This window comes from Natator depressus, chromosome 14, assembly GCF_965152275.1.
Source record: "Natator depressus isolate rNatDep1 chromosome 14, rNatDep2.hap1, whole genome shotgun sequence".
NCBI classification, from domain to species: domain Eukaryota; kingdom Metazoa; phylum Chordata; order Testudines; family Cheloniidae; genus Natator; species Natator depressus.
This window is the reverse complement of record NC_134247.1, coordinates 15,307,146-15,329,427: the sequence shown is the minus strand read 5'-3', so window position 1 is coordinate 15,329,427 and position 22,282 is coordinate 15,307,146. Positions and strand designations below refer to the sequence as shown.

The window sequence follows — 22,282 nt, the reverse complement described above, 5'->3', positions numbered from 1 at the left end:
CGCCACCTGGGGGATGTGACTGTGGGGTGGTGTCATGTAGACAGCTGGGGATATACTGGTGCTAAATGGCCTGAGCTAGGGGGGGCTGTAGACTCTGCCAGAGTCTCCTCAAAGGGGATGTCCCCTCTCTTTGCAGTGAAAGAAGAAGCACAGAGACTCATCAAGGAGTTTTTCAAAACCCGAGTCAGGTGTGAAAATGAGACAGACTGGCAAGCGCTGCCCAGCTCGGAAACATGATGCCGGTTCTCCAGTGATTTCCATTCCCGGCTGCAGTCAGTGGAATTGAAGGCTCACGGAGACATGGGAGTTTTCTATTCATGTTGCTGCTTGTTCTCCACGGCATCTGTGCCATGAGTGTGGCCTTGAGAACATCTCTAGGGAGGTGATCCCTAGGAATTTGTCTATGGAGCTCCTCTGGTGCCTAAGGGACGATGAAGTCCTTCAACAGCCCTTGCTAAGAGGTCTGGTGTGTGTCAAGGCTGCATAGCTCTGTGGCCTCTCTCAGCCGGGCTGTGGTGCATCCCGCTGCTGCTGCTGGCTGAGAAGGGCTTAGAATTGCAGACTCTGATTCCAAGTTGGGTGTGAAACCTGCTTTTCCCCCCAAGTGTCTCTGATCCTCCCCCCCGCCCCCCGTCTTTTTATTTAAATGTTACCAATAGAAGTCTTACGCTGAAAACACATTCAAATGCCCACGCTTTGCTCAGGGTTTGTATGATGGGAGCTGATGGTTAAGTTCCTAGAGGGGATAGTTTATTTTGAAAAAATGTTTAGGTTTAGAAGATGGGACGTGCAGCGTCTCCTTTCCCAAAGCTGGGGACCCCCTGCAGGCTTTATTTAAAAAAAAAACAAAAAAACCCACACCCTGAATTTTGGTTTTACTCTGGCCAACTCTGTGTGTTCTTTAACTGGCATGGGCATTAGTGCCTTAGCCTGGACAGACTGGAGGCTCTCTCGTCGTCATCCCCCACCCCCCATTGGTTGTGCATTATAAGGGGGCAGTACCAAAGTTGATGCACTTCCCTAGTATTTGCTTATAGCCCCCTGATGCCATATCCCCTCACTGTGCCTAAACCAGGGACTTAGGACAGAGGAGGCTGCTGCTGGTACAGCCAATTACCCACCCGGTGCTGTGGCACTCGTAGACCCAGTAGCTGTGGTGCATCTGCTGCTATATTTATGCGAGGGCCTGAACTGGAGGGAGTCAGTGAGTCATAACATGACCCTAGTGTGCCCAGGTTTGTTTTTTACATGTAGTTTTTGCGGGGCTCTGCCTTGGCTCTCTGCTTAGAGAAGATACTGGCCTTGCTGGCATTAGTCCTGCTGCAGGATCAACCTGCAATCTCAGAAGCCAGGAATGGAACAGTCTTCTGAATAGCTTGTACTCGGGGATACTGGGCTTTTATATGTTACCGAAGGGTGCATGGTAAACTGACAATAAACTGAACGTCACAGTTACGATGGGCTCTCTTTGCCTAGTTCCTGCTGTTTCATTACACGGGATGTGCTCAGCAGCTCCTGGTTACCTTACTGAGCACGCACGGAGCGTTGCACTGTGAACACCTGGGTAAAAGCAGAGTCACTTGTCCCTTGAACAACCAACTGATGAACTGAATGTTAGGAGCTGGTGGCTAGGAATGGGCAATAGTGTTTGGAACACCCTTAGAAGTAATTAGCTGCTAGCTGGAATCTCTGTGCAGACCTCTTTAAGAGCCAGCCTCCATTGGCAGCTAGCCTGAGTTTCCAGCAGCTCTAGCTCCGGTTAGTTTTTGAGGGGTGGTGTAAAACAGACAATGAGTTAGCTGTGCATTGTGTGTCAGATATTTCCGCTTTTACCTGGGCCCTTGCTGCTTGAGCTGCAGCAGCATGTGGGACCTTGCTAAGTAGTGGCTTTCAACACCCCGATGCTCCAGAACTGCGTGGTCGCATGGCAGCCTTTTGTGCTGCAGTAAGGTAAGTACTTTACATGCTGTTATTATTGTGCACTAGCATCTTTCAGAAGTGGCCATAAAATCATCTGGCCTCTGCTTTGCATTGCCATTAAAAATCCCCTGGAACTCTTTCTGGGAGTAGAGGATTGCCTCCCTGTGCTTAGCCAAGACTTCCCAGCACGGGGGTTGTTCTGTTGTCTACCTACCTTTGGCACTCAGAGGCACTTGGTCCGTAGCTTGTCAATCCATGGGATCCTGGTGGTTTGCTTTTGTTCCGTGTTCTGTACCTCCCATGAGAGCTGAAAGGGGTAGGAGAATCTGCCTCCTTCCATGCTGACTAGTGGGTCCAGCCAGGAAACACGTAGGGCACCCCCTGGGGTGCATGAGGGGGATTAATAGGTTTCTAACAAGAGAACTGGCAAAGGGCGTTAGACCCTCTGCTGTCAATTGTAGTGTTTCTCTTCCTCACAGTGCCCTGGGAGAAGGGAGGGTGGGGCCACTTTCAGTTAGAGCTGTCTCCTGCCTGTGTGGGTGACAGAGAATATACAGGCAACAAATCTAAAGCAGCTGGGGTCAATTCAAAGGTGAAGGTTGAATTGTCTTGAGGATGGTTTTGTTTTTGTTTCAGCTAATGGTTAATGTTATACTTTGTACTGTACTATATTTAATAGTTAATGTTATACGTTGCTTAGGGAGAGGACCAGCCAACAGAACTCCTGGCTTCTAGTGCCAGCTCTGTTACACAATGAAGCAGAAAGCCATTTAAGCCCTTTGACAGAGCGGCGGATCCTCTTAGCACATGGGCTGCTGGGGACAGAATGACACTGCACTATAGCACTCTCCAGATGAGGCTCTCTTTCCTAACCCTTCCTTCCTTCCTTCCCACCCTGCAAGAGGTTGTTGTGCCCCTGGCAAACAGCTGGAGCATGGGCAGCTAGAGTGCAAGATTCGTTCATGGCTCAAAGTGGGAGCCATCAGCACCAGCAAGGAAGGCCTTTTAGCCTCTGTGCCCATGTAGTCATTGGAGTTAGTTACAGTGTGGGCACTTGGCTACCAGGAACTGCTGCCTTCCCCAATTCACATCACATTATCCCCAATGAATTCCTAGTGGGGGGCCAATGTTCACGCATCAAGCATCGAGGCCGGCTTTCAACAGCGGGCCCAAGGGGCCGTGTTCATTCCTAACCTGCTCGTGCTTTTCAAACCTCCCAAAAAGTGCCCCTGAGCCCCCACTAACAGAACAGCCTCTGCCTAGTGCACGTGGAAGCCAACGGTTTTATTTTCATAGCTCCAAAAACCAGAAGGAAGCGAGACTCTAATAATTTATTGGTTATTAAATATTTCATTGATTTTTTTCCCCCCCCACAGAAGTGTAAACACCTCTCCCCCAGCTGGAGATCTATAGTAATAAAATAAATTAAGGATTTATTTTTACATTCTGATTCCCCCCCCCTCTGTTGGGGAGGGCAATTTGTATCTTAGTTCACTGGGCAAGTAGTCATCATTTAAATATACAGCTGTCTGGTCAGACAGAGGTCTTTAGATTAGAAAGAAAAAGAAACAGACTGTCAGTAAGAAATCGAGTAGCAGTCAACATTCTCACCATTGGCACACATGGTAATTGCACATTAACACTCACTGACCTGCTCTGTGATACTGGTGGCAGTTCTTTGACATTAAGATCAGAGGTGCTCTCAGGAATTTAATGCCAGCAAATGGAGTCGTATCACAGCCCTTCTTTTTCCTTGGTGATGCAAAATCTCTGGCAAGTAAGTACCAGACTCCCCTGCTGCTGCCGCCATGTGTGAGTTTATTGTTTGTGCAGAAAAGGACTGCAGTACCTTGTGTCCCTGGGCTGCCCCTCCCCACCTGCTTGTCGCAGTTTGTGAAAGATCAGGGCCTTGTTCCGTTGTGTGCTCTGCTCTGGCTGGGGAGACCGTGCAGCTCCAAAGGACTCTGTGAATGGGTGTGACGTGCGAACTGAGCCTGGGGCAGGAAGGGATGAGGAGCAGCACTACGGGGGAGGTTCAGGTTCTGGCGCGTGGTGGTGCAGAAGTAAGGTGACCAAACAGCTTGGACGAGAGACTGCCAAGGCAGTGGCAGCCTTGGAAAGCAGGAGAGGGGAGTGTGCTGTAGAACAAGGTGGCTGGAGAGCAGGATGGTGGATGGGGCTTGCCCTGCCACAGGCCCGAGTGAGGAGTGCTTGATAAGCTGTCCAAGCTGAGGAGAGCCTTGTTCTGCTTAGCTGTCTTCCAGCCTGGGTCTCTAGGGCTGAGATTCTCTCTCCTGCATGATGACTGTGATCGTATGGTACAGTTCCTTGGCCTGTCAAGATTACAGCCCAGTAGAAGTAATTCCCTGTTTACCCTGAACACCACAGCCCCGCCTCGTCCCCTTCACTTCCTCACCTCTGCTAAGGTGGAAATTTGACACCAACAGAGGCTACATCCAGCCACCTACCTCTGCTAAACCAGCAGGGCTGGGCTTAAACCCCAGGCCTTCTCGTGGCAAAGCAACTGCTGCTGTTTTGCATGGGGGGTGTGGAACCATTTTAACCCTTTCCAGAGGCCCCCTGCAATGCCACTTCCCTTAGGTAAAATCGTATTGCTACCTGTGATCTTTCTTTTAAAGATCTTGCCCAGTACTTCAGAACCAACATGTAACCCAGGTGCCAAGAGAAATGCTTAGACCCTGGTTGCTGGCTATAAATCTTAAGGGATTTGTTTATTCCGCTGTAACGGGGAGGCAGGGAATGGCTGTTCTGTGCTGCTGCAAGAACGGGGACATTCACTGAATCACTACAAGGTTGGTAGCTGAATGAGGGGTCCTAATTCTAGCTTTCCAAAAAGTGAAACTTCAGGCTTGTCTTGGGGGGAGCCCTGAGTAGCTGGGGCACTCCAGCGACTCTGCACTCTCCCCCTGTGTGGATACACTTCAGCGTACTAAGCTCGTAGTGTGGAATACGAGTATCCACACAGGGAGACGGTGCAGAGTCGCTGGGGCACTTCAAATTCATCCCCTCGCTTCCTCTGCACTCTGGCTATGTCAGTGCTGGAGCTGTAGGGTGTAAGTGTCAGCTCAGGCAGACAAACCCTCGCTAACTCTGAGCACGGGAGGTGCTAAAAATAGAAGGGTAGCTGCCCCCAGTTGATTCCTGCCTGAAACCCGAGGGATGTACTCAGGGCGGTTAGCTCCTGGCACCGCCTCAGCTCCATGTCTGTCTGTAGCATGCTAGGGTGGGACCAGCTCTGGCATAGGCATACCCTAGCATCCCTGTGTAGATGAGCCTGTAGAGGGTTAGCAGCCCCAGAGCCTGCTGCTGGAATTATCATCCCTATACTAAACTAACTTCTCCCTTTTATTTCATACAATCCGTTAGGCAGAGAGCCAGCTCCAGGCCTGAACCTGTTCCTTATGCAAGGAAAAGCCATCACTAACTTGGAGGCAGTTTTCCTGTTCAAGGCTTTAGGAGCTGCCATTTCCTCCCCCAACCAGGGCCCAGTGTCGCACGCTGCACCCTCTGCAGGAGCCTGCCTGACTGCTGGTCTTGCCCAGCAAAAAGCCTGCAAGCTCTCCTATCAAATGTGAGAGCGCTGCAGATAGTGCTAGGGAAGGTGATGCTGTGTCCTGGAAACCTCTGAGGATCACAACCAGGGTAAAGGTTGAGGAAAGACATTTCATCTTTAAATGAAACAGGCCACTTTGGATGGGACATGACCCATGATTGGCCATGGAGTGGCTCTAGCCAGCCAGTCTCTATTACACAGGGATGCCCTTGGGTGAGTACAGTTCCCAGCACAAAAGCAGCCATGCCGTTTGGCTCAAGAGGGAGCAGTGGATGCTGGGAACTGTAGTCCGCAAAGCCCCATCTCTGCGTTAGGGGAAGGCTCTAGTGCAGTCAGTCTCAGTTGGACAAAGCGTGGGCACCAGTGGACGGGAGAAACCAACTGAGACAGGGTTAAAGATCGTTCCAATAACTACGTTCATGGACATGGCCAGTAGCAGGCACTGCTCAGGGCTCTCTTTACCTGTTGCAGTTCAAACCACATGGTCTGAGGATTATCCACAGAGCCATAGTTCACTTCCAGGCCCGGCATCCCGGAGTCGTCCAAAGGCCGCAGGGTTCGCATCCTCTGCACCTCCTTCAGCGGGATGCGGCAGCAGCGCTCCTGTGCCCAGGGAGAGAACCCACCATCAGAGGGGCTGCTGCAGCGCAGGACATGGGGGCTCAGGAGGGAGTGCTGGAAGGAGCAGAGTGCCCTCAACACCCCACCCTGGGAGCAGGCTTTCACCACAGTCCCGTAAATACAGAACGTTAAGGAAGCAGAGCTCAGCCCTCGAGCCTCTTCAATGCCACTGCAGGGCTATAAGACACGTCATGGAAAAAACACCGAACCAGGGTAATGGGTCGGTCCTGGTGCCAGCTTACCTACACGCTCGCTGGGGGGGTGGACAAAGTCCACTAGTTTTGTTCCCTGCCGTGGACTCCGACTTGTCCAAGAGCCAGAAGAGAAAGTTTGCACAAAGCCAATGCACAAGTGGGCTGAAGTAGTGAGTTACTGACCGCGGCGCTCTGGGCAGCATACCTGAGACCTTCTGGCCACGACAACAATCTGGTCCCTATTCACTGCCAGGATGCAGGGTAGAGGAATCCTGGGCTCGCTGCAGCGCTCCATGGGGTACCAGTTGTAGCCGAAGAGGGGCAACTGGATCACATGCTCTGCGGGAAGGGAGACTGTACTAATGCCTATGTCCAAAATCCGCAGAATGATACGTGAGACAGCGCTAAATGCTCATCCACCCAAGCACTTGTTTGCAAATCAAACAGTGATAATGGCAACTCCCCGTCCCCTCACTGCAGCCCACGCTGGCTTTATTCATGCCCTGTCCTTTGAAGAACAGTAAAAACGCAGAAAACCAGAAGCCTTTGAAAAGCTCTTAAGGGTTTTGCATGGGGCCCTAGCAGGCTTCCAAAGAGAGCCAAGACCAGAAGTGGGGACCCTCTATGATGAATGCCCTGGCCCCAGGCTGAGTGGGGGGCTCAGGTTCCCTGGTCCTGGGCTCGTCAAGGCTTTAAGGATCATTGCCAACTTTGCAAATAGCACCTAGCGGCAAACAGGAAGCCAGCACAAAGGTGGCATCCACTAAGCCCAAGCAGCAAGCAGTGCTGGGGCTCTTCCCTTTCCTCTCCCAGGGGCCCCTGTCCACAGTCGCCTCACCTATGAACTGGATTTTTGCCTCCTGCTCTCCGAGTGGGTTCATGGTTTCCAGCAGCCGGTTGACTTGGCTTTGGAGAACCTGTGGGTCGATGAGCTGGAGCACGGGCTTTGGGGCATAGTCCATCAACTCCTGACTAATCAGACAAGCAGAGCACATAAGGACATGTCTGCACAAACAGTTACTGCAAGGCAAGCTGGGGTGCAGATCTATGGCGCACCAGCTGACTGCATACTAACTGTCCCTGGGGACCCTGCTGTGCGCCAGCATGCACTAGGGAACAGGGAGTGCGCATCAGCAGGTTCCACATGCACCGTTAGTGCGTGGCCGGCTGCAGTGCTGTAAATTTGCTCCCCGACTTGCTGGGCAGTAAGCGTTCACTTAGACATGCCCTAACTCACTTCCATGGGGGGTTAGTAGAGAAGAACCGCGCAGGACTAGTTGAGGGCATCAAGAGGACATGAGATCAGTTTCTAAGAGCAGCCATGGGGGAAGGTGGACTAAGTTATGCTTGAGTTAGACACAGATGAAACAATGGGGACATCAAACTTCAGCAGGAAAGAAACGTACCCACCAGCAAAGGGCAAGCCAGCACCCTGTGAAATAATTTACTTCCCAGAGGCAACGAGCACTATTTGAACGAAGGTTGCCACACTGCAATAGAACTACGTGGTATTGCGTACTTGTATAGCTAGCCAGTAGGGGCTCAGGGGCCACCAGTCCCCCTAAACCAAATAGCACTTTACACCTCACCCCCATGCTGGCTCACTGGAGTGCCTTTACGGCTTCCCCCTCAAGCAGACATGCCTGACCACCTAGCACCCCAGAGCCAGGATGGTTCATCTCCACCAGCGCTGGCTTATGGGAATTTCAAAGATGCTTCCATCTCTGCAAACATCACCCCATTCTATTCCGGGTCCAAGGACACTGTAAGGGAGCCTGCAAATGAAGCTCACAGCTGGCGGAAGGAATCTTTGTCTCTGTGCCCTTTGTCCCTGCAGCCTCCTTTAGGCAACCTTCATCCACATTTATTTAGATGCCTAAATATGTATTTTAGGTGCCTAATGTTAGTGAAAATGTTGCCCTAATGAGAGAGAACAAGGGAACATTCAATACAATTGAAAGGCAGTGAGTTTAAACCAGATCAGAGGAAACCCTTTGTACTCAAGTCATCGTAACCTCGCGGGACTTTCTGCCACAAAGTACCAATGATGGTAAGAGCTTAGTAGAATTTTTTTTAAAAGGTGTTACGTGGCTACTGAGAATATTCACAGGTCAGTTAAAAGTGTAAGAGGGATATAAACCCTCATGCTTCCAGGTGTGAGCCAGCCATCAAGTGCCTGGGGTCAGGAAGGAACTTCCCCTACAGGCAGGTTATTCCATAATTATCCACTGCAGGGTTTCTTGCATCTTGGTTTGAAGCATCAGGTGGGGCTTTGAAGCATCAAGACAGGACTCTGGACTACCCAGAGCACTGCTCTGGTCCATCCTGGCTACCCCTGGAAACCCTACAGAGACAGACTTACTTGGATGGTGGGGAGCCCAGTCCTCTGGCCCAGTGCTGGAAAAGGGCCATGGTGCCCACCTGGTTCTCCAGTTCACTGTTGTAGTTCAGCAACAGCTTCCCTTTCAGGTAATCGTGCCGCACCTGAGAGAAACCACAGCACAGCGGCTCTGGGGAAGCTTGCCAGCCGCTAAGAACTGGCCTGGATGGCCTCCCGTGGCAGAGGCCTGGAATCTGCATTGCAGGGAGTTCTTATTGAGAGTGCACTAGAGCAGACACCTAGCTCCCAGCCCCATTCTGGCAGACGCAAGTAGCCAGGGATGGCAGGAACCCAAAGCAAAGAGCTCTGCTTGTCCTCACACCCCAGCTCTAACTGGATGTCAGGCCACAAGCTCCAGCCTGGGCCCAGGACAGCAGGATGAGGGCCACTCTTGGTTCTCATAGGTACTTGGCCAAAAGGCACCAGCAGCTCACTAGTGGGGTGTGGTCTGGGTACCATACAGACCCCACGATCGATCCTTGGGCTCCCTGTCATTCACACCTAGCTACCCGCACTGCACTCTTTAGCCTCTTATTTGAACACTGCTTCACAGACCCCGTGGCGCTGCACGTGAGCCCCCACAACGGGACGGGGATCTCTAGAGCAGCTTTCTCCAAGCCGGGGAAGGGAATGAGGAGGAAGCTGGAGGGGTCTGCTCATTGATACCAAAACACCAGATTTAGCCAATACAGCTGCAAACAGCAGCCTGTAAGGGTGGCTGCCCCACGCACAGGGCTGGGGTGAGTACTGGGCTCTTCCCCAGGGGGAGAGGGGTCAGGCACCAAGGAGGATCAGTCAGTGATGGGAACATTAAGAACATTAGCAGCTACACAAACTGGAACAAAAACCAACCCAGATCTCTTGCTTCAGTCCAGAAGCTGGCTGCCTGCCCCCTGCTTTACTGCCCGGGAGGACACAGGGGCTGCTGTCCTTGGATCAAGCATTAGCTATTGGCCACTCCTGGAAGTGGGATACTGGGCTGCATGGATGGTACCTGTGTGAGTCCCTCGGGGGAGTTCCCAAGAGCCCACAAGCAGTGTGTGGTTTTCTCTCTGGAGAAGCCCCTTAGCAGTAGGCACCGTGCCTCTGGACTCTGTTCCGTGGCTGGTGGGCCTCAGGGAGCTCATGCGGATGGCGCTGACTCCGCAGGTTACCTGGCTGTAGTGAATGCTGATATACATCTCGTTCTCGAAGTGCAGGGGTGTCTTCCAGGAGAGCCGGCGTAAATCCAGGATCACCGACCTGTCCTCCAGCAGGTAGTCATGGATGTATTCGTCCTGGCGCACCGGCCTCACCACCTTCCCTGTACATGCACAGCCTCGTCACCGCCTCCTCAGAGCAACTCTGGGAGGGGGGGGAAGTGACCCCAGCCACCTGAAACCCACCAGGGGGCCTCTTCACCCCCACACAGTCCCCCAGCATCACACAGCGCGAGCCACCAGTCATTCAAGGGGAGGACCAGCTTTAGGAGCAAGCAACATGGACCACCAGACGAGGGTCCCCCAGCCCTTGGGGGTAGGTGTCATAAACCAGGGAACCCCAAGCAGGGAGGCACCATCAGTTAAGGGCACCTCCCCAGCCCTCATGGGGGAAGGGCAGCAGGGGAAGCAGCAGCCATGATACTTTGTGCCGGAGACGCCGCGTTTAGAAAGCAGCCGCCTGCAGCAAACGCCAACAGGCCAGGAGGGACGTTCAGCCGCTGCTTGTTCCCATCGCAGCGTCGAGCCAGGCACAGTTCCAGCCCTGTGCTATCCAACGCTGCTCTGGGTCTGTTCCCTGCTAGCAGCCCCAGGGGGAAGCACCCACAAAGGGGAGGGGGACGAAGCCAGGCCATGCCCCCTCCTCACAGTGCACCTCAGAGCTGCCTCTAGGGCGGGCTGGCCTGGCTCACTCTGCCCTACCCCAGTTGATTTCAGCAGCCTGTGGGTCTGGAGCCCTGCGGGAGGGAGAGGGGTCAGAGAGGCTCCCAGCCGAGCCAAAGCCCCCCCAGTCAGGTAACTGATCAGGGATCCCATCAGGAATCTGACTCTACCCCAGGACAACGCAAACCCCACCCTTCTACTTGCCACCGTTCTTGCTGGCAAAGAGAGTGAACTCCTGGATCTCCTCCTGCTCGCTGATCCCCATCTGCTCGCAGATCTCCCGCACCACTTCCCCAGCCACCTGCAGCCAGGGAGAGAGACGGGAGGTTTTTACCCTCGGGACTGGGCAAACACCCCTTCCAAAGGGCAAGCAGATGCTGCTGGGCTCACTTCCTGCTACGGAGCGGGCAGGTCGGGGAGCGGAGAGCGACAGAGCAGAACCCAACGACGGGGTCTGGGTGCAGACATGCCAGCTGGCCTCTGGGGCTGGTGGTTTCTCTATCCCTACTCGAAAGGGGCAGCAGCTGGGAATATTTGTTTGTTCAGTGAATCAACCCTCAAAAAGCCCTGACGCTGATTCACAGGGGATGATTCCGACTCAATTCCAATGAGCTCAGAAAGCTTGGAGTACCTTTGCCCTGGGCAAGGCTCTGGGAGCAGCCACGTAACTTACAAGCCCAGCCCAATGAGAATGGGGTTCTCCTGTCCTCCCAGTTCTGGAGGGGAAGGTAATGACTCAGACAGCTCCCTGCTAATGAGTTTTACGCAGACACATGGCCCCGGGGGCCTCCCAGCACAGGGCAGATGTACAGTTCCGGGGGCCATCCAGCACTCCTGGCACGGGCGGACGCACGGCCCCTAGGGGGCCACCCAGCATGGGTCAAACACACGGCCCCAAGGGGGCCGCCCGGCACTCCCAGCATGGGGCAGACACACAGTCCCGGGGTGCTCCTGGCATGGGGCAGACACTTGTGAGTTGTGCTGGTGCTCTCACATCCCAGGAGGGAGCTGGGATCAAGCCTGGTGCCAGCCCACACAGTGAGGAGCCAACCAAGTCCCAGGCCTGGAATCATCTCCTGGCTCGGCTCTTCCCGGGAGCAGTAGGCAGGGGCTCACCCATGTGGATGGGTAATGCTGCCCATCTCCCCGGTGCCCTAGAGCCTGGACCAAACGGGGTCTCTGGGGGCAGGGAACTCACAGTGAACGTCCTGATTCTGGTGGTGTATTCCAGGGCCCCTGACAGGGAGATCACCATCCGGCGGGAGCCATGCCCCTTCTGCCCAGGGAAAGCACAGTGTCAGATACAACCCCCACAGCGCCCACTCCACCCTCCACCATCTCCACCCCAAACACCTCCCACACCCAGCACCCTCTACTCATGTCCCATGGCACCCAACCCACCTCCTCCACCCTACACAGCTCCCTCCTCCCCATGCCACCCCCACCCTGCATGCCCCAGACCACCCCACTCCTCCCCCTGCCAGGTACCAGAAGTGCTTCCATCTCTACGCGAAAGGGCAGGTGCCGGCGGCCGCCGTACATGATCATCTGCCGCAGGTTGCCATAGCAGGTCCTGGCTAGATCTGTGGGAAAGGGAGAGATGCTACAAGCCGAGGAAGAGGAAGGGCTAAGTAGCTAATCTCCCTGGGCCAGGTCAGCCTGCAGGCACCAGACCCAGGTCAACACCTTTGCTCTAGTAGAAGAGACACCTAAGCCCTTCCCAACAGAAATCCACCCAGGGCAGCACAGGCCTCTCTGCCAGTGAATGATCATGTATCAGAGATAGAGCGAGCTGCCCTGGGCTGTGCTGGGGTTAGCAGGGGACAATCGGGGCACAGGAGGTTGCAGGGGAGGGAGGAGGACTGGCAGCCTCCTCTGTTCCCTGTGTTCTTATAAGACTGTCATCCCAAGCTCCTCAGATCCCTCCACCCAGCCGGCCGATGGGTACAGTTCTAACTAGATCACAGGCCACACTGACTTCAAAGGGAACTGGATTGGGCCCCTGACAATGAGTGATCTGTCCAGACCCATCCATCCAGGCAGAGCCCCCAGCAGCCGCCTACTTTGTACTAAGGGATACTTTTCAAACACTGCCCTCCAGTAATCCAAGCGCTCAACCAACTCCCCGATGCTCCCAGGACAGCTGCTTTCTTGGGGAGAGGGAGATCTAATCTGACCAACCCACCCCATCCCAGAGCCAGTACAAAGAGCAGGGGCTGGGAAGCAGCTGGTACCTTGGTGGGTGCTGGCTGGATCGGCGCTGGCTTGCTGCAGGAATTTGGTGGCGTATGGCATCAAGGTGTTAGAGGGAAGGAAGAAGCCGGTGAGCAGGCTCAGGAGCTGCCAGCCACGGATACAGCTTTCCCTGCAGGGCACAGAGAAACAAAGGACACTGGATCACCAGGTATGGTAGTGAGGGAGGCAGGGGGAGAGGGGGGAGGGACACCCTTGGGTGGAGAGGGGGTGTTGAAAAGAACTACAACCAATGTCACCAACTCACAATTTTATCATGAGTCCTGTAATATTTGGGGGTTTTCTTAAAGCTCAAGTTCCTGGAGCCATGAGATCCGGAGAGGAGCTGAGCTTTCATTTACAATACAATGGTGTGTCTAGCCCGTCTGGCTGCGGAGAAAAAGCTTGAAAACTGACCCTTAAGGGTTCCAGCACTGGGAGGCTGATAGAGGGAACCTGCCAGGGATTATTCTTTACAGTCTCAGGAGTTTTAAGTGAATCTCAGTATCTGGCGGGAGACGGAGGAGGGGAGAAAAAAATGGTGTCCCCTTTAGGAAGGGGCTTTAGTGGAAAACCGCTCCACTGCTCAGATAACACAGGGATGTCTAACAACGTGGATGCCTGGCTGGAGAAGGAGGAGGGGAAGGGATTGATGGAGGGAGAAAAAACCCACAGTGAAAACAAAACCCTCCACTGCACACACAATTCTCCCTCCGGGGACAGAGAGCAAACCACCCGGGATGGAGGTCAGTCACATTGGTTAACACGTGGCTGGACGGGGCTCTGCTACCGCGGTGCCGGGGAAGGTACAAGAACCCGAACAGAACAGAAACCAATGAGCATGAGATGGTTTTCTCGATCATTTCAGCCAGAACAAGGAAGCTCAGCGGCTGCCAGATGAACTGGATCCACGTCAGGGACCTGCAGCAGTCACACCGGAACCCCCCTCAGGTATCGGCACCCTGTTGAGCTGGGCGCTGTACGTGCACACACAGGCCTTGTCTACACACACAAGTTGTACTACTCCAAGGATACCAGTGTAGTTATACTGGTACAGCCCCCCTAGAGTGGACACAGTTATAGCTGTGTGAAGGAGAAGTAATCCCCTTCCTGATCAGGAATTGGCTGCTGTGCTCTAGCCCCCTTTATACCTGCATCTGCAGTAGGGTTTGTACCAGTATAACTATTTCAGTAGAAATTCTCCCCACACCTGGCAGTTCCCCCAGTACAAAGCCTGCATGTAGACCAGCCTTGGAACCAAGATTCAGGCTCTGCCCCAGGGAGCTCCCAGTCCTGGCGATTGACCTATCACACGGCGCTGCAGGAGGACAGGGACGGATGTCATGGCTGCCATTCAGCCTGGGATCAGTGGTACCTGGAGGAGAGCCAAAGGCGACTATCCCCAGGAAGAGCAGCGATAAGGCACAAGAACGCACACCAATAACTGGAACTGCTGCAGCAGGGGCATCCTTAGAGCCATCAGCAGCTTATCAGGGAGCTCAATACAGAGGCAACCGGGACTTATCAAATCACCAGGGCAAAACATCTGCCAGTGCAAATACACCTCAGCAGCTGAGACAGACAAGAGCATTGTTCCACTGAGTGACTAACCCCAGCCCCATAGTTACAGTTTAACTTCTTCAGAGCCATAGCCCCGGAGTGATGGACTGATGGGGTGCACACGCAGAGAGCTGGACATGCTTACAGGCATCCACAAGGTGTCCTGATAAACTGCATGGCTTATGGTAATGTACATGCCAGGAGATGAACGCCAGGCAATTACTGCTTTGTAGTAGGGCCCACCAGGGTAACTTCACGGACTGCAGGAGATTTACTCCTGGTTTACACCAGCGTAAGAGAGGAGAATCTCAGGCCCAATGTTTCTGCATTGCATGCGCTGATGAAATAGTTGAAAAGTGACTCTGCCCCCACTCCTTAATCAACATTAAGGTGACTGGGCAACAAAATGGCAGATGAAATTCAATGTTGATCAGTGCAGAGTAATGCACGTTGGAAAACGTAATCCCAACTATACATATAAAATGATGGGGTCTAAATTAGCTGTTACCACTCAAGAAAGAGATCTTGGAGTCATTGTGGATAGTTCTCTGAAATCATCCACTAAATGTGCAGCGACAGTCAAAAAAGCGAACAGATTGTTGGGAATCGTTAAGGAAGGGATAGATAATAAGACAGAAAATATCATATTGCCTCTATATAAATCCATGGTACGCCCACATCTGGAATACTGCGTGCAGATGTCGTCGCCCCATCTCAAAAAAAGATATATTGGAATTGGAAAAGGTTCAGAAAAGGGCAACAAAAAATGATTAGGGATATGGAACAGCTTCCAGAGGAGGGGAGATTAATAAAACTGGGACTTTTCAGCTTGGAAAAGAGATTACGAAGGGAGGATATATAATAGAGGTCTATAAAATCATGATGGGTGTAGAGAAAGTAAACAAGGAAGCGTTACTGTATTTACTCCTCACAATACAAGAACTAGGGGTCACCAAACAAAATTAATAGGCAGCAGGTTTAAAACAAACAACAGGAAGTATTTCTTCACACAACGCACAGTCAACCTGTGAAACTCTTTGCCAGCAGATGTTGTGAAGGCCAAGATTATAATAGGGCTCAAAAAAGAACTAGATAAGTTCATGGAGAATAGGTCCATCAATGGCTATTAGCCAGGATAGGCAGGGATGCGAAACCATGCTCTGAAGTGTCCCTAAGCCTCTGTTTGCCAGAAGCTGGGAATGGGCAACAGGGGATGGATCACTTGCTGTTTACCTATTCGGTTCATTCCCTCTGAAGCACCTGGCACTGGCCACTGTCAGAAGACATGATAGATGGACTATTGGTCTGACCCAGTATGGCCATTCTTATGTTCTTAACATTTCCCCCATCTCTCTCTCATGCACACACACACTCACTCAACCCTCCTGCCATTGTGGGTTTCCCCACACTTACCACCCTCACTCTCTATGGCCACAGGGCCAGCTCCCCACTCCCATCATAACCATGCAGCCAGGAGGTTGCCCTCCCTGTATTCTCCCAGTCCCTCCCTCCAGCCAGGTAGCCCACTCTGGGCACGCGCCCATCTCTTGCCATGGACAAGCCCTCGGTACTCACGGCTTGGGATTCTGCGTGATCTGCTTGATGACCTGGCAGTAAACCTCATCACGCAGGTTCTCCTTCTCCTTGCAGAGCTGCACATGGGAGACCAGCATTAGAGAGGCCAGAGTGCCGAGCCAGTCCCTGTGACATCTCCCAAGCACACATAGGGGACCCTCAGGGCCTCACCAAAATCCACCCAGGGGTTCCCATTCACTGGCCTCTGAGCCTTCCTGGGACTGGCAACCATCTGGCCCAGCAGGGAATAGACTGCTCCAACATCATCTTTATGGAGAGATGCCCAACGAGGTGAAATCATGGGTTCTCCTTCTCACCAATCCCCATTCAGATTCCACCTCTCCCCCTGAGGAGGCCAGTTCCCGGACCTCTGCCCACGTACACCCCTGTTTCTTGGAGAGCCCATCTTTTGGCTTCACACTCCCTTCAGCACCCCAGCACGTTACCGTCGGGACGACCACAAACCTGAAGAATCTCATAGACGTAATTGATCTCGGCCTGGTTCTTGAGGGTGGGCTGGTCTCCCATGAACCTCATCAAAGCTGCAAGGCAGGAGCCAGCATTAGACTTGGGACTGGATGGGTGGAAGGTGGGGCTGATGAAGCCCTGGTGTGTGGTTCCTGGTGTGTCCAGCGGGAGGGGTGTGGATCCAAATGCTAGAACACAATCTCATCTCCCCAGTACGAGCACACTAAGCACCAGGCAAACGTGTTTTATGGAGCACATTGCTGTTAGAGGTGAAAGTGACCTAGGGCTTCTGCTGTCCCTTCCCACCAGGTTATTCTTCCCTCCTCTGATCAACAGGCATCTTTGTGTGGCCACTGGGACTGTCTAAATCAGCCCCACTCCAGGCTCCTGCAGCCCCACCCCTTTATGCCCCAGGGCAGCGACTTACTCATAAAGCTCTTTGTCGCCAGCTCGTTCATCTCGCTGTCGGAGTACTGAAGCAGGGACTCCTGGATCGGGACCTGCAGAGTGGGAGCCGCGGGGGTGAGTGGGAGCACAGAGCGGGGTGGAGCTGCACAGGGGAGACGCTGGCCTCGCTGGGAAGTGCAGGCAACACAGGAAATCCCAGCATGGTCGATGCACCCTGCAGGCCCATGAACTCCAGCCCATCAGCCCTCAACTCCAACCCCCCCGCCCACCCCCAAATAAACACACGGCCCCATCTGGGGCAAGGGGAGGTGGCCCTGGTGGCCCTGGGCTGAAGTTCCAGCTGCAGACTCACCCTTCCTTTCTCCCACCCCCAAATACACCCACCTTGGTGTGCTCGACCAGGGTAGCTGGGCTCCTCCTCTCCGCACTCATCCCCTTCCATCCCAGCCTAGAGAGAGGGGACATTTGTTTGGCACAAGAAATGCCCACGGCTCGCTCTGTGCAGGCAGGGGCTGCCTGCGTGTACACACGCACACACACGTCCACGGGCAGAAGGGGCCCGGGCTACTCACGTGGACTGGGCCTCCCGGAAGTGTGCCATGGCGAACTCCACCATGGTGTAGTGATGGGCGTCTGGGGAGAAGGCAGAGCTGGTGATTTCCGATGCCAGGCTGGGGACAGAGCCCTGAGGGGACAGATACCAGACCCAACCCCCAATGTTAGCTCAGGAAGGGCCTCTCCACCACCAGTCTCCTGCTTGAGGCTCACCTGTCTCTCCTCTGCAGAACCCTTCCCTTCCCCAGGTGGGTCGTCCCCTCTCCCCTCCAGGGATCTAGCTAAGGTACTCATCTGTTCCCCCCACAGCCTTTAATGGATTATCCTCAACACCCCTGTGAGGCAGGACAGTGCTGTTACCCCCATGGTTCGGAGGGCGACCTGAGGCACAGGGAGACTAAGTGACTCAACCAAGGTCACATGGGCAGTCCGTGGCAGAGTAGGGAACTGAACTGGGGTGTGCCAAGTCCTAGGCTGGTGCCCTAACCACTAGACCACTCTTCCTCTCACCTGTGCACCCCTACTTCCCTCTGGGTATCAGTCACTGGAAGTACCCTCCTGCCAGGTAGTTCCCTCTGCCTTTCCAGAGACCCTCCTCCAACAGCCACTCCAGAGCCCAGCCATGTCTCCCTGCACCCCACCGGAGGCCTCACCTCCCTGCTAACACTCGTCTCCAGCTGGTCTCTTTTCAGGCTCTTCTGGAGCCTCTCCTGTCTGTCCATGTGGGTGCTGAGGTAATCGGGGGCTGCCGCCAGCTGCACCATGCTGCAGGGAAAGAGGCCGGAGCGGCCACCAATGGAGCCGAACTGCCAGTCTGCCAGATGTGGGTGAAGAGAGGGACAGGTTGCTATCAAGGAGCATGACAGCATCAGGTAAAGAGCAAGGAGGGGTTGTGCTTCTGGCAAGCACCTCTGAGGGCTTTACAGGTGGCAGAGAGCCTCACGGCTCCCCGGAGTAACATCCCTGCTATGCGAGCAGGGAAACAGGCACAGAGCAGGGATGTATCTTGCCCAGAGTCACTCAGTGAGTCAGTGGCAGAGCTGGGCGGGAGGGCGCAGAGGGGAGCTCTCCTCCCCTGCTCTAACTCCTAGACTGCTCTTCTCATGCTGTGCCAGGTCGTTGCATGCCTCCACCCCTTAGCTCCCTCCAGATGGTGGCAGATGATGCTGGGAAAGGCACTAGAGGATCTTCCTGGTACCCCGTTGGCAGGGGCTGGGAGGAGGAAGTGGGGGTCTGCTGGTTCTGATGCTGGGCAGGGGCAGTCCCAGTGCCCGGATTAAAGCCCTCCCCTTGCCTGGGTCTGTTTCCCGGCAATGCCGTGTTACATAGCAGAACGCCCCCTGCATGGCAGGTGGAACGTCTGGGATCCAGGTCTGGGATGGTGGGCCCCTGGGCACTGCAATTGTGGGTTGATTCCCGTCCTGCCCAGCTTGGATCCATGCTCTCACCTGGCTCCAGCCCCTGCATGGGCAGTAACTGGATGAGGTCACCCTTCTTGAAACTCAAGAGGCTCTTGTCATCTGTGACATAGCTGCGCAGAGCAATGACGTAGTTGGAGTCCTGTGGGGGAAGGGGACAGTGAGGGGGCTGCTGCCTGTCTCTCTGGTTCCTCTGACTGACGAGTCCTCGTACGGCACGTTGCCCTGCCAGGGCCACACGTGCTCACCGCCGCGCCTCAGCCGCTCCCTCACCTGCTTCAGCTCCTGGAGGAAAAGCTCCACCATGGCCTTGACCTGCCGAGCCTTCGCCGAGTGCAGGATCAGCTGCTCGTTCTTCAGGGAGAACTCCAGGCTGCTGCTGCCCCTCAGCTCCACCGACAGCACGTCTGCAAAACTGAAAACGGCCGAACATGCTCCAGCCACCAGCACCGGGGACGCCTCCAGCGCTCGCTCGTATCACCGGGGTGACCAAGGGCAGGAAGGGCTGTTCAGTGTTTCATTAGCATCACAATCCCTTGTGCAACTGCCCCCGGGGAGAACAGACCTGGCAATGGCACTCGCACCTTGCGAACGGAACACAAGGCAGGGGAGGCTGAAAGGAAACTAAACAGCCTTAAAAAATTGATGAGGCCAGCCCGCAAAAATCACCCCAGAAGGGCTGAGCGACACTCTCCAAATGGCGGCGTGTAGGCAGGGAAGCTGTGGCCCCTTCTCAACAGAGACCCTCTGCTGGCATCACCCGTCTTTCTCCTGCTCAAGGAGCAGAGCTCCACACGCTGACGCAGCAGAGCACATTCTGCACGTCACCATCACAAGATGAAAAGGAGTACTGGGGGCACCTGAGAGACTAACAAATTTATTTGAGCACGAAAGTCTCTAAGTACTCTAAGCCACAAGTATTCCTTTTTTTTTTGCGAATACAGACTAACACGGCTGCTACTCTGAAACCTGTCATCACAAGATGGCGCACCCAGAACTGCCCGATAGCGAGGCAACGGACCTGCCCTCCTGCCCTGCAGGAACCACCCCCTGCACATTTAAGTCCTGCTGCTGGCTCCCCCTGAACTCACCTCTGGGCCCAGCCCCTCACCTGTAGCTGCAAAGGATTTTCAGGTATTCAGGGCTGAAGCTGGCTGCTTTTGCCATCTTCAGCAGCCGGAGTCCCCGGTGAGAAACCCCAAGGAGCTGGACGTCGCTTCCTCTTTCCCCCTGAAAGAAAAATCCACCCACAGGCAGGTCCTGACCACGGGCCCCTGGCAGAGACCTTAGCATGGGCCCCGTCTGAAAGGATGCATCTGGGGAGACCTTTTCTGCCATCTGTAAAGGTGACACGGTACTGCCAGCCCCTGAATGCAGCACTCTGGTGATATTTCTACACCAGCCTGACAATCAACAGGCACAGCAGATAGGCAGAGACCGAGGGACAAGACTGAGTGCTAAATAGGCCCAGGGACGGATGGGGGCATGCTGGGGGAATTGACTTGTAGGCAATGAGAGCACGGCAGGTGTCAAGCACAGAGCCAGGACAGACAGGGAGATATGAGAATCAGAGGGGGGTGGACAGATAGACAAGGAGAAGAGACAGGAGAGGGAAAGCAAGACACAGACAAGGGAAAAGAGTTGATAGGGAGAGCATATGACAGATGGATGGGAAGGGACACAAAATGGGACAGAGCTGCAGACTCAGGGTTTTTAATACCCCATGGTGTAGAATGTTTGGAAATGGGGGTTATATAAAGAAAGGGGCCGGGGCACACGCTGAGTTGGGCCTGTGTTTGAATTTTGATTCCCCCACTATCCCAATGCTTGCGGGCGACGGGGGGAATGCTGATCTGGGGTTTGGAGAAGAGACCGACAGACTCACCTTAACTGAGAAGAGCCGGGAGAAATAGTTGGCCCAGTTATCCCGAGCAGCCACCACAATCCTCTTCTTTATCCCGTCCTCTAGAATGGAGGAGGTGTCCGTGCCGACCTGGAATTCTGCTGCCAGGAACAGAAAGCAGAAGCTCTGTCACCGAAGGTAGGGATGGCCCAGCCTCTCCACTAGGAGTTCACATACTAATTGTGCTCAGCTAGCGAGGGGCCCAACTTGGAGGCCTTCAGAAATTGGGCTCCAGTGGTGAATTTTGCAGCGGGAGCCCATCTCTACCCAAAAGCCACCACAATGGGACCACCTGGTCCCTGGGTCTCCAAGTTGCCCTATTCCCAGCCACGGTGGGAGGGGCTGGTCCTGAATATCAGGCCCCCCTTGTCTGGGTCAGTGGCACTCGGTCTTCCCCACAATAAAAACTTCTCCTGCCTCTTCCCTCCACAGCTAACTTCCTGCCCCCTGCTGGTGCCTCTTTCTGACTAAGGAAGCCCCCTGTGTCTGAACGTGCCCTCTTCAAAGTAATATCCAGCCCACACGGCATGTCATTGCAGCCCCCTTCCCACTAGCACAATCCCCAAAGCCAAGCCGCCTTTGCTGGCTTGGCAGGCGCTGGGACAAGGACACTCCAGTGCGGTTCAGCACACACCTGTGTGACTCGTCCCCTCAAAGCCGGCCACATCCAATGAAACTCCCATTGAGGCAATGGGGTTAGTGGATGGAGCCTGGTGGCAGGAGCGCCAAACTTCTAATCAGTCTCTGCCTCCAACTCATGATGCAGCCTAAGGCAACTCTATGTCACTGCTCTGTGCCTCAGTTTACCCCCATCTAAATGTCTCTGGGTCACAGATCCGCCAAGAGGATTAGTTAATGTTCCCAGGCTGCTTTGCAGACACAAATGCTGCAGGCTTAATGCTAGTGAAGCCATCCTGCCAATACAACTCCTACTCCCTGCAGCATCACCCATGCCAGGTTCTCTCATGTAACCCTCTCAGCTCCTGCTAGGAGTTCTGCATCCCTGCCTTGGGGAAGAACCAAGCCACCGGTTACCCAACAAGTCTTTCATCTTGCGCCTCTCCTCCTTGGAGATCCGGATGCAGGACTCCGAGTAAGTATCTTGCATGATCTGCAAAGGAACAAAGCAGATGGGATTCCACTGGAGATGTTTCTAAATACATCAACCCAGTGGAGTCTCTGAAGCTGCATATCAATTAGAGACTCAGGGAGGAGAGAGCAGGTGCATGGCTTGGACTGATACAGGGGAGGGACCAACATTGTTAATGATGAAGATGAGGAGGCAGAATGTTAGAGAGACTAGTGAACAGAGAGGATGGAATGGGACACACACACACACACACACACACACACAGAGAGAGAAACTTACCTGCTTACATAGAAGGTTCAAGCAATACGGGTGACTGAAGTTTTCTTTGGGGTAAAACACCTGCACAATGAAAACATCACCAATGTTAGACTTGTAACCACAGGTTCTCCCATGGGAACTGTTTTGTGATCCAGCTGTCCTACCACCAGACAAAGGGTCAACCTCCAGCTTTACACTGGAGACAAAGACAGCAGTGCTGGGGGAAGAGAGCTAAAGGAGAAAAGACTCATCACCAAAGCAGTG

The 22,282-nt window shown here is 54.0% G+C and overlaps 3 protein-coding genes across 5 annotated transcripts in view; 1 reads left to right on the top strand and 2 right to left on the bottom strand.

Annotated features, from left to right (window-relative positions):
• The window catches only part of RECQL5 (RecQ like helicase 5), a 58,920-nt gene extending 57,476 nt beyond the window's left edge, over nucleotides 1–1,444 (top strand). Inside the window, exon 20 of the mRNA XM_074971485.1 lies at nucleotides 137–1,444. Coding sequence (XP_074827586.1) covers nucleotides 137–237 — 101 coding nt within the window. The 3' untranslated portion in view covers nucleotides 238–1,444. The remainder of the gene's footprint in view (nucleotides 1–136) is intronic.
• SMIM5 (small integral membrane protein 5) overlaps nucleotides 1–2,520 on the bottom strand; it is a 38,317-nt gene extending 35,797 nt beyond the window's left edge. For 2 of the 3 annotated variants that reach the window (XM_074971490.1, XM_074971491.1), the window contains exon 1: nucleotides 2,135–2,426. The gene's annotated coding sequence lies outside the window, so the exon portion shown is untranslated. Of the gene's footprint in view, nucleotides 1–2,134 lie in introns of all 3 variants that reach the window. The other variant, XR_012641874.1, reaches the window with a different exon arrangement.
• Nucleotides 2,521–3,290: 770 nt separating this feature from the next.
• Nucleotides 3,291–22,282, bottom strand: part of MYO15B (myosin XVB) — a 44,582-nt gene continuing 25,590 nt past the window's right edge. The window contains exons 22-43 of the mRNA XM_074971091.1: nucleotides 22,040–22,099; nucleotides 21,706–21,781; nucleotides 20,653–20,771; nucleotides 19,879–19,997; nucleotides 19,041–19,182; nucleotides 18,798–18,909; nucleotides 18,003–18,163; nucleotides 17,367–17,479; nucleotides 17,179–17,242; nucleotides 16,814–16,886; nucleotides 16,384–16,460; nucleotides 15,919–15,995; nucleotides 12,786–12,916; nucleotides 12,040–12,134; nucleotides 11,750–11,827; nucleotides 10,756–10,852; nucleotides 9,844–9,992; nucleotides 8,672–8,793; nucleotides 7,148–7,281; nucleotides 6,515–6,648; nucleotides 5,957–6,097; nucleotides 3,291–4,253 (exon numbers count right to left, since the gene is read on the bottom strand). Of these exons, the coding sequence (XP_074827192.1) occupies nucleotides 4,194–4,253; nucleotides 5,957–6,097; nucleotides 6,515–6,648; nucleotides 7,148–7,281; nucleotides 8,672–8,793; nucleotides 9,844–9,992; nucleotides 10,756–10,852; nucleotides 11,750–11,827; nucleotides 12,040–12,134; nucleotides 12,786–12,916; nucleotides 15,919–15,995; nucleotides 16,384–16,460; nucleotides 16,814–16,886; nucleotides 17,179–17,242; nucleotides 17,367–17,479; nucleotides 18,003–18,163; nucleotides 18,798–18,909; nucleotides 19,041–19,182; nucleotides 19,879–19,997; nucleotides 20,653–20,771; nucleotides 21,706–21,781; nucleotides 22,040–22,099 (2,334 nt within the window). The 3' untranslated portion in view covers nucleotides 3,291–4,193. The remainder of the gene's footprint in view (nucleotides 4,254–5,956; nucleotides 6,098–6,514; nucleotides 6,649–7,147; nucleotides 7,282–8,671; nucleotides 8,794–9,843; nucleotides 9,993–10,755; nucleotides 10,853–11,749; nucleotides 11,828–12,039; nucleotides 12,135–12,785; nucleotides 12,917–15,918; nucleotides 15,996–16,383; nucleotides 16,461–16,813; nucleotides 16,887–17,178; nucleotides 17,243–17,366; nucleotides 17,480–18,002; nucleotides 18,164–18,797; nucleotides 18,910–19,040; nucleotides 19,183–19,878; nucleotides 19,998–20,652; nucleotides 20,772–21,705; nucleotides 21,782–22,039; nucleotides 22,100–22,282) is intronic.